This window comes from Papio anubis, chromosome 10 (genome assembly GCF_008728515.1).
Source record: "Papio anubis isolate 15944 chromosome 10, Panubis1.0, whole genome shotgun sequence".
Taxonomy (NCBI): Eukaryota; Metazoa; Chordata; class Mammalia; order Primates; family Cercopithecidae; genus Papio; species Papio anubis.
The window spans coordinates 74409383-74420533 of NC_044985.1; the positions used below are offsets into that span (position 1 = coordinate 74409383).

Here is an 11151-nt window from a genome sequence, read left to right on the forward strand (position 1 = left end):
ATGAAGTTCATTTTAGCTTGTTTTGTGATTATGTTCCATATACATCTGTGAGCCAACATGGAAACCTAGCAGAGTGGCTATTTTCAGCACTTCAGAAGTGCTAATTACATACTGGCCCACGATAAAGCTATATAGGACCATCTTAAGACGTTAAGTTTATTAGCTCTTGGCTGTATATCATGTCTTTGAATTTTAAAAATAGCAAATTAATTATTACTTGAGGAATGTATTTTGATAGATAAAATATTTGAAAATGTGAAATCTGCAGTGGAGAAATAATTTATTGAAAAGACCCTGATGGGGGAAAATTTTTGAACCACTATCTTATATCCCAAATAAGGTAAAATAGTTTGTTATTATTACATCATTGCATCTTTTTCTGCTGTGTATTGTAAGAACTTTGGTTTTTAAGGATTTGCCCTCTACTGCAAATATATAGTTTATCAAAGAAGGGGAGAAATAATGTTTTGGAGTTTAATTGTTAATGCTAATTTCTGTGAGGAGTCCTTTAGGTGGTTTCACTAAAGTTACTAAAACCATGCTGTCATGATATTTTGTAGTTATAATGTTAATGAACAATAAACAGCAGAAAAAGAAAACTTTGAAAAAAGTAGTAGGTGGAATACCAAGTATAAAATGGAAGTAATTTAAGTTGAAGTATTGTCCACTGCCCCCTAGATAGGCCCTGTTTATTATAGAAATTTAGTATGTATTGATATACCTGTTTAGTAGTTATTTCATGTTGAAGGCATTATCTCACTTGCTTTATCTCATGTGGTCCTCACAACAATCCTAATAGATAAGTTCTCCTGTCCTCAATTTTCCTATGAGGAAACTGAAGTTCAGAAAGGTTAAGTCACTCATCCGGTGTCACATAGCTAGTGAGTGGTGGAATTGGAACACAAATACAGGCCTTTCGAATTCCAAAACTCCATTTCCTGTGATAGGATATGATAAAGGAGAAATCACAAGCCAACATGAAGGAATCCTTGAGCAATTCAGGTTGGGATTATTGCTTAGCACTTTAAAGAAAATTTAGTTTGGATCGTTAGCCACGTTTCATGTAACAAAATTAATTTCAGATAGGTTAGATGGTTAAATTTTAAAAACAAATCAAAGTTTTAGAAAAACTAGAGGGTAGATTTGAGTACTTACCAAATTTCTGAAGCAGAATTTCTCTAAACTTTATAGCAGCAGTTGAAATCACAAAATAAAAGTATGTACAACTATAGCGTATACAACAGGCATATAAAAATTAAATGATTTTTAGTATCAAAAGTATAGATAAATTGGCATAAATTAAGAAAACAAGAATACTTAGTGCTGACAAGGAAATTGTCATATATTGCTTGTGGTATGATAAACTAGTAAAGGCCCTCTATAGGTTTAGCAAAAGTACATAAGCACAAAAATATCATCTCTGCAGTAATTCTGCTTCTGGGAATCTTTTGTAGTAGATAATCTAAGCTATCGAAAATGCTATCTCCTTGAAAATATTTTTGCAGTGTTTTTCATAAAACCAAAAATTAGGAAAAGAATAAAAAATGTCCAGTGCGAGGATAGTGGCTAGTCAAACGCCCCACTGGGTTAAATGTTTTTTATTATGTTATGTTATGTTATGTTATGTTATGTTATGTTATGTTATGTTATGTTATGTTATGTTATGTTATTTTTTTGAGACAGAATCTCACTTTGTCACCCAGGCTGGAGTGCAGTGGTGGTGCAGTCTCGGCTCACTGCAACCTCCACCTCCTGGGTTCAAGTGATTCTCATGCCTCAGCCTCCCAAGTAGCTGCCCAGCCTCCCTAGTAGCTGGGATTTCTGGCATGTGCTACCATTCCCAGCTAATTTTTGTTTGTTTGTTTGTTTGTTTTAGTAGAGATGGGGTTTTACCATGTTAGGCTGGTCTCGAACTCCTGACCTCAGGTGATCTGCCCACCTTGGCCTCCCAAAGTGCTGGGATTACAGGCGTGAGCCACTGCACCCAGCCTAGGTGAAATGTTATATAACCATTATTATCAATGATCATAAAGCCTACTTTCCAGTGTAAAACAATGGGTATGATGACATTTTTCATCTTATTTATGTTTCTACTAAGGTTACAGCTGTAGAAAATAATGTATGTTTCATAAAAGGCTGAAATGAAATATTAATATTTTATAACCAATGAAAGATTTTATAACCATTAAAATCTTAATCATGATTATTCAGGTAGTGAGATTAAGAGTTTGCTTTATTTTCCAAGTTTTTGATAATATTTTATTATTTACAAACTCTAAACATAAAGGACTTCTTATTTGACCCACAGGATGGGTTTCCAGATTTCCAGGATTCTGTGCAAACGCTCTTCCAGCAGGCTAGAGCTAAGAGTGAAGAACTTGCAGCTCTTAGTTCACAGGTAACATAAACTCCCAATTATTATTTCATAATAGTATCTGAAGGTTAAAAAATAAATGACTACTTCAGCTAGCTTCAGTTTTAAGTGTTTGAGGACTGACTTTTTATTTCCGGTTGTTTTTTAAAACGTCATCTGAGCCACAGCTGTATCAACATGAGAGCAATAACAACTTGGTTTGATTCAGTTTATGAACGGAATCTGATATGATACTACTTATTTATTCTTGTAGTTTTGTAGGAAGTGAGACAGATTCTGTACTCAAGAAAACTTAAACAGTTTGATAATCAGGAAAACCAGCCATGTTGACCCTGGCTGTGTGTAATACAACTCTGAGATAAAATAATACTAGTTCTCAGTAAAATATCAATAAAATATTAATATGAACATGGTAATTATTGTTAAATCTTTTACATTCATATTTATTGAAAAACTGTTAAATGAATATGTGGCTTCAGGTGCTTTTGCCATTAAGTTATTTAATTGTGTCTGTATACTGAAATTAAAATTTTAAAATGCTTTCTGCAAACATCATCTTTTAGAAAGCACTGTAAGCTTTTATTCCTGTTGAACAACTTTCTTGTAATAACTTGCTTTTGGTCAAATTTAGTACTGCTAAGTTTTGTTTTTTTCATGTTAGAATGAAAAATACATTTTTTACCTCAGATATGCTTATTTAAATTTTGTCAATTTAGTAACAATTTCAAATGAAATGAAGCTGTAGTTACTTTTGATTTGGTTTATATCTCCATCTGCATTCAGAAAAATAGTATAAGTGTTTATCATGTTTATTCTGTAAATTAATATATTTTACCTAGTGATTTTTACATTGTGAATCAGGGCTTTTTGTAACCAATTTTATATAGAAGCTTTCTTGTCCTACACTTTTATATAGCATGGTAGTGATTCATATCTGTGCATTTTGACTATTATCTCCTTGGCAAAATACCACAACAAATACACTGCTCTGAATATCACATATAAGTAATTTAGAGCATTGAAAAGGAACTTATAAAACACATGCAGAGATAAATTTATATGTCAGTTGACTAATTGTGTATTTAAAATATGCCTTTTTATGATTGGTTGGGAAATACTGCAGTTTCATGATGAAGGTGAAAATGCCTATTGGCACTGATGTTTTTCTGCATAATTTACATTGTTTAATTTTAGTGGGAGGTGTGTTTGTCTTGTTCTTCTAGACAGCCATTTTACACCTTTTCTCCCCCAAACATATTGTCATCATATCAGAGTCTGTGTCCTGCCAGATCCTAAAATAAAAATGCCAAGATTTCGCCCCAAGTGTTAGAAGTAGTTTATAGCAGATGTTGCTGTTGCTTTTAGATTTCTTTTTTATAAAATCCTTTAAAGGACTTAGTACCTTGGAAAACAAAGGTAAGGTTATGTTGCTTTTGAACTGACATGGAATTCTCTTGAAAGAATTGAGAAGAAAGCTTTTATCTTTTGTACAATATCCAGCCTTTTATGTTTTAACATGATGATATAGACATCTGTGCATATTTATGGAATTTGTATACCACATGAAGTATGAACTAATTTTAATGAATACTAAATATATTTGCTGGAGTCTGAAATTGGCATCTTTAAACCATTAAAAAATCTAGAATGTTTCAGTTACTGATGTGATTTTTGCTTTACTTACTAGCAGCCTGAAAAGGTGATGGCAAAGCAGATGGAGTTCCTTTGCAACCAAGCTGGCTATGAGAGACTGCAGCATGCCGAGAGGAGGTTGTCTGCAGGGCTTTACAGGCAGGGCTCAGAAGAGCACAGTCCTAACGGCTTGACTTCCGATAACTCAGATGGACAAGGTACATCTTTAGAATATCCTAGGCCTTTAGGGCCACTATGTGCACTTCAAAGAGAAACAGAAGACAGTGGCTGATTTTTGAATTATGATATTTTGTAGAGATTATTTTACAGGTTCTCTTATCAAAGTTAATTTTTAAATTCTTCATTTTCTTAAAAGGAAATAATTTATCCTGCAGATTTTAATTTGTAAATGTTTTAATCTTTAAGCAGTTGGCACCTGAGATTGACATGTATTATTTTGTAAGAAGTTGATGGGAATGTGAGATGTCAGCAGTACAGATTATTTTCCCCAAAGAAACGATTCCAGGAGAGATGTTTATCCTTTTTAAATGACCAAAACTTCGTATTTTTTTAGACTTCAAAAACAAGTTTGTGAAATTTACAACATTTGCATCTTAAAAGAATATGGTAACTGCTTCTAAAGTATTATGACAGAGTACAGCTCAGGTTTAGAAAGTCATGTGATTCGTGTTTTTACCATTCTACGAAGTACTTCATTCTTTTCACATCCTCACATAGAGAAAATCCCAAGCCATTGTTATTCGCTCATTCAACAGGCATTTTATTAGCATTTCCTACGTGCCAGGCACTCTCCTAGGCACTGAAGATGCAGCAGAGAACAAATCCCTGTTTACCTGGAGCTTACCTAGAGGGAGATGTACAGGTTATAAGTATATACATGTATCCCTTAGTTTCAAATAGTAATAACTGTTTGAAGAAAAAAATAATTTTATAGTGCCTTCTTTTTATATGTTATTGTTATGCTTTTCTAGAGAATGGTTATTATTGTTAAAAAAAAAAAAAGGATTTCTAGGTAAGAATACCATCTTACCAAGGATTCTCAAGCCATGGAGTGAAATATTACATGTGTCAACAGATCAGAGTACTGAAAGAGAAGAAAGTTCTTCCTTTTAAAAATAGTACAGGAACCTTTGAGTTGAGGTCTTGTTTAACTTCTCCAGTTGTCCTTAACATGTTAAGAAGCAAAGGCGGTTATTAAAGATTTGGTGACTCTAATTTGTGACACCAGGATAATTCAGTGTGGGGTGACAGTTTGCTAATGTGGTGGATTTCAGTACACGACAACATGATTGGGTGTATAATTTTTTCCCATATTTGTGCTAAATCTGTTTTTTCATGGATTTTGCTGTCATTTTGTTTTCTTTTTTTTTTAATCTGTGATTGGCTTGAAGCCTTCTCTGTCTTTCTAGTACTTGTTATTATATGATTAATGACATGCCTTGGTAAAATGGTTGCACTAGTAAGAAAATGTCTTATAGAGGAGATGTATTATATGCCAAAACTGGAATGCTCACTGGAATTCTCAGTCTTTTGTTTAGCTCTTAAAAATATCCTGGCAGAATTGTAAACCTTGGGACTAGCATGAAATGACTTGCCATTTTCCTCTTAAATTATTATTTAAAATGTTTTTTCCAAGTCTTATTAAATTCTTCAGTGCTCGTTGACTTTCCTCACTTTTTTCCTAAGGAGTGTTCAGGCAATTTTTGAAAATTTATTTTTCAGGAAAACCATGGTGTGTTTTTAATATTATGCATATTTCTTTTTTCTTTTCATTAGGAGAAAGACCTTTGAATCTCCGAATGCCTAATTTACAGAACAGACAACCCCATCATTTTGTAGTGGATGGGGAGCTGAGCAGACTTTACCCCAGTGAGGCAAAGTCCCACTCATCAGGTGAGAATGTGCTATATGATGAGAGGGTAACACTTGAATAAAAGGATCTTTAAATTCTGTTCTCCTATTCCCTCCCCCACCAAAAAAAAATGTCATCACTGAGAGTGTTCCTACAGGTTGAATATCCCCAGTTGGAAAATTCAAAATGCTCCAGGATCCAAAACTTTTTGAGTGTCAGAATGACACTCAAAGGGAACCCCCATTAGAACATTCCAGATTTGGGATGCTGAACCTTTAATATAATGCAAATAGTCCAAAATCTGAAAAAACTTGAAATCCAAAGCACTTCCTGGTCCCAGGCATTTTGGATAAGGGATGCTCAGTTGTCAGTTTTTCTCCCCTTGGAAGTGATAGATTGCCATAACACTGGCTGCTCTAGCTAGTCTTTTTGCAAACTTCATATTCCGAACAATGACAGGGAAAACTCATAAAAGTTGAGATTACTTTGATTCACCATTACATGAATGGTGATGTTTATATGAAAGTTTAATAATAAATAGCTGGTTTGAGTTGTGTTACTACCTTTTTTGGCAATAACATAATATGAAATTGATGGACTACATGTTTGCTTTGACACTGAGAAAACCTTGTGTATCAAAATCTAGACTTTTCATGCAGATGCATTTTGGAGGTGATACTCATATTTCAGAAGTAAACTGAATTCCATAAAAGGATGAGCAGCTCCTTATCATAGTTAGATATTTACCTATTTTTACCCAAGTAAAGTGAGTTAGACCTAGTTAAAGCATTAGAGACCAGCACCATTTGAAAGAATCTGTTATCATTCCAAGTCTTAAAGTCGCTTTAAGAGTCACTTAATCACAGTCACTGATTTTATAGATGAGGTAGCTAAAGTCAAATAAATAGCTCCAAATTTGCGTTGTAAGTCAGCGGGAAATGTAGTTTTATAAGCATTAGGATTAAACCTGACTTTACATTAATTCTATCTAGATAGAATGAATTATGTATTTACTAGAAAAAAAGTTATCAAGAGCATTTATGTCTTTCAATTTTAGATCATACTCTTGGTAGCAGATGCTAAAAAGACGAGTTCTAAATAATGTTCTGGTGCTGTGACTTTATAGCATGCTATTGCATACTTGATTGTAGCCACTTTAATAATGTCAGAGGGAGGTTGAGAAATTGAAATTATCCTAAAAAGCTGACATCTTGGTCTCATGTTTTCCACAGCACAAAAAAAGTGATATATTCTTTAAAGTTTTTTAAAAATGAACAAAAAACCACGTTTTACCAATTTATATTCCTTAGAATATATAACAGGAATACTCCAATTACATTGATCATGTGTCTCGTCATGGGGCATATTTACATATTTCATGGAGATACATTACATAGAGATAGAATTGATCTAGGTCTTTATGTGGAACCAAATGAAGAAATGCCTGAAAACGCCTTTTTCTTTATTTTTAACTGAATAGAAATAATAGAAACAGGTTTCATATAGTGCAAGCCTGGGTCCAGATCTTAGCACCGATACTTGACTGAGTGACCTTGACTGAGTTACTTAAATACCCTGTCCTTCAGTTGCTTCATCTGTAAAAGCGAAGTAATTTCTACCTCATTGGGTAGTTATGAGGATTAAACAATATAGTGTACCTGCATCGTACACTATCTATTCCAGCCAGCAGGAATTCAATAGATAGAAGCTACTTTTTTTATTACTCTTACACAGAATTTAAAATCCCCTTCTGTTTAGAGAGGATTCATAAATTGAACTATTTAATTTCAGATAAGCTGTTAGTATTGATTACTTTCTAGAATCCAAGGTGTGAGTGTATGTGATATGGATGTTTGCATGTATATGTGTGTGGACATATCTCCCAGTATTTGTACTTTACATAAAGGTTACATTTGATTGTTATTATGTAGTGTTTGTGTATGGTTGAAATAACTATACACATAGAACTCCATGGAATGATTTCTTATGAAAATAGTGTTCATTATTTTATCCCTATTTCTCCCACCTTAATATGTCATTGTCAGAAGAACTTTAAAAAATAGTTCCAAGGTTATGAAGATATTTTTCAGTCTGATTCCTTCATTGATGGTAAATATTTAACCAGTAACAGTTATATATGAATAATCAGCTTCCTTTTATATATTTATCATGTTGGATCAAGCATTAGATAAAAATTAATGTGTTCTGTATGCTAAATGTTTTATGTGCATTTCATTATTTAACTTTCATGCCACTTTATGTAGATACTATTCCTATTTTATAGATGAAGACAGTAAGGCTTAGAGAGGTGTATAACTTGCCCAGAGATGTATACACCTAGTAATTGGCAGAGTTGAAATTTAAATCCAGAATCCAAGCTCTTAATAGCTCTATGAACAGAAATTTTATGTGGAATTGCAGAATCATGAATAGTTGATACTCTGTGGTATGGAGTTTGGGGGTTTGTTTTAAAACTTTGTTTGATTTTTGTAGTCCATTGATTTAAAATATCAACTCACTTTGTTTCCATTTTTATGTAGAGAGCCTTGGGATTTTAAAAGACTACCCTCACTCAGCTTTTACCTTAGAAAAGAAAGTCATCAAAACAGAGCCTGAAGATTCAAGATAGCTGTGATTTCTCTCACCGTTTTCTGGAAATGGCATCAGATTTAAGGATAATACTCCATCATAGAAATAAGCCTTAATAACCAGTGTTGCCTCATTCAGCTCAAACAGATTTCATAGCCAAAGCAAAAGGACTGGTACGGTAGTCTGTGGAAACTGGGAAGATAAAACAACAGCCACAAAAGAGAAAATCAAAAGAGTGTTGCAATCTATAATAGTAATATTGATTCATTCACATTCCTGTGTTGTCATTTTATATGGAAAGGCTTACAGATCAATATTGTAAGCATTCATTATTTAAGAATGTACGATGTATTTGTGTAATTTATAGAAGTAAAATCTAGATGTTGAGACCTGTTTGGTCCAATAGATGTGGATACAGTTTATTTTACTTGAAATTTTGTTGTCTACTTTGTGTGTTCAACGTAAATATATGTCAGAGTTTAAAATCTTTGCCTGCAGTTGTGAAAAAGAAAGCTTAAGTGATGTAGTTATTGGCAAGATTGCAATGATTATGGAAAAATAGAAAGCAAATACTCAGTTTAAGCCAAGGAAAATATTGTGGATTTAGTATTTGATAAAACTGATTTTGTTTAACAGGAAATGTTTAGCATTCACTCATATAACATCTGGTTATCAGTGCACGTTTACACAATAAATACTTGAGTGGAGGAAAGTTAAAAAGATGAGCAATAGAGTAGAAAATATCTTTTAAACTAGTTGACCTAGATTGTATTAATAACTACTTGAGATGTTTCAAAGATAGGAAGCTATTACTTGGACAGAGAACTTGAAATAAGTGGACCCATGTATAAAACCTTTGACTTAAACATTGATATTTCAGAATGTGTTAAATAGATTAAGACATAGTAAGTTAACCCTACATGTTAGAAAGATGGCGACTGTTAACAAAGGCTGTAACAGATTAAGTACTATTTTATATCCAGAAAGTCTTCTCTATGTAGAGAAGTCAGACTAGATGCTTTCACTAGGGAATATCTTCCCACCCAGCCATCACAAGTGTGGACAATCACTGCATCCACATCTGTAGGCATATTTCCATGGAAGTTTAGTTGACAACTATATTCATTATTTATTTTACGATTTCATTTTTCTACACCTTTAAGATTTATGAATGCAGTTTTTTCTTAAAATGTATTTTAACTTGACAGTATGTTTTTAGTTCCCCCAATTTAACTAATGGACCATATGCATATATATGGGAGTATGCTTACATGTTAATAATATACTTGCATACTTACGAGAATTTCACATTGGAATTCATAATGGTAAAAAAACATACATCTGCCAATATACGTTTTTTCTGTTGGTTTAAGAGAAGATAACTGACAGCTTTACCTGCTTCCTACAGATGCATCTAAACCCAGATATTGCTGAGAAGAGTGTATTGACTCTAAGACTGAGTGTAAGAGAGTATGTGTTTTTTTGTTTTTAGTTCTGCTCTAGATCATAACTGTAAAAAATATTAAGTCATAATCTGTTACACTAAAATTTGTCAGCCAAATGTTAGATGAAATGTCTGCACTATAGTCTCAGATCACTGTCACATATATAAATTGCTTCTTCATTTTAATTTGTAGAAGTACTTTACAGTAGGAAACACCAGTAAACAACTTTTATACTGTTAAAAGGCTTTTTTCCCCTTCCTAAATGTTTTAATTGTATCATAGTGTTTTGCTCACTGAAGAAGCTTCTTATGGACCTTGCAACCTTGTTGCTAGCTTGAGGTTGATTATTGTGGTTGTATTGTTCACTGTGTGTAGAAATAGTATGAGTACGATTTCAATAGACTGTTCAGTTTTTAATATTAGCCATAGCACTGGTTAGTATCTCAGTAGTTTCATGAAACGTTTCCTGTATTCTAATCTATTTTGAAACTTTTTGTTTTTTTAAAATTGTGTCTTACAGTCAAGTTTGTAGATTTTCATAAGCCACAATTTTAAAAGATGCAGTAATCTTCCAACCTCCAATATTTATCCATTCATTGTGGACCCACACATTGCATCTTTAAATTCATAATAAGTTTCCTTAACTATCTCATGTTTCTGGTCTTTTAAGCTTAGTGATAAGGTGGAAGCACAAGAAAAATTTCAGTAGAATACAGTTTTTATTTTGTAAACACTAATGTATTAAACTTGCTATACATTAAAGCAAATAATATATATTTTTATTTGAATTGTATATGTGAATTGGAAGTTATAACTAGTTGATTTTTTCATTTTGTTAGAGGTATTTTCACTGAACAAGGTCAATTGGTTACCTCAGTATTACAGCCAATATAGTCCAAGGGACCATTTCTCCCCGAGTCTCTTACACTTTATTGTGCAATGTCCACGTTTTTGTGACTCTTCAAGCTGTTGGTGAGGTGGGACGAGTGCATTTGCTTCCTGTGGCAATAAAGATTTTCTGTGCCTCACACATTTATGTTTATAGCATTTTCTACATAGCAGTTTTCCAGTGACTAATATTAACCCACTCTGCCTCGCTTATCTGCTTATTTAAGCTGGGTTTCAGTATTAGGGGACAAGAACTTATGTCTTAAGTTGGAACTAAGTATTGTCAGCTACCGTCATTTCTAAGAAGTCATTTGGTAAACAGGTTCTCAGTAGACTCTGGTCTGGCAGAG

At 33.1% G+C, this 11151-nt stretch overlaps 1 protein-coding gene across 13 annotated transcripts in view; it reads left to right on the forward strand.

The window, feature by feature from the left end:
* The window catches only part of NAB1 (NGFI-A binding protein 1), a 47274-nt gene extending 36331 nt beyond the window's left edge, over window positions 1-10943 (forward strand). For 12 of the 13 annotated variants that reach the window (XM_017946720.3, XM_017946722.3, XM_031651421.1 and 9 more), the window contains 4 exons: window positions 2309-2398; window positions 4062-4224; window positions 5804-5920; window positions 8420-10943. In XM_017946720.3, the coding sequence (XP_017802209.1) occupies window positions 2309-2398; window positions 4062-4224; window positions 5804-5920; window positions 8420-8508 (459 nt within the window). In that variant the 3' untranslated portion in view covers window positions 8509-10943. The remainder of the gene's footprint in view (window positions 1-2308; window positions 2399-4061; window positions 4225-5803; window positions 5921-8419) is intronic. The other variant, XM_009182622.4, reaches the window with a different exon arrangement.
* The last annotated feature ends 208 nt before the right edge of the window (window positions 10944-11151 follow it).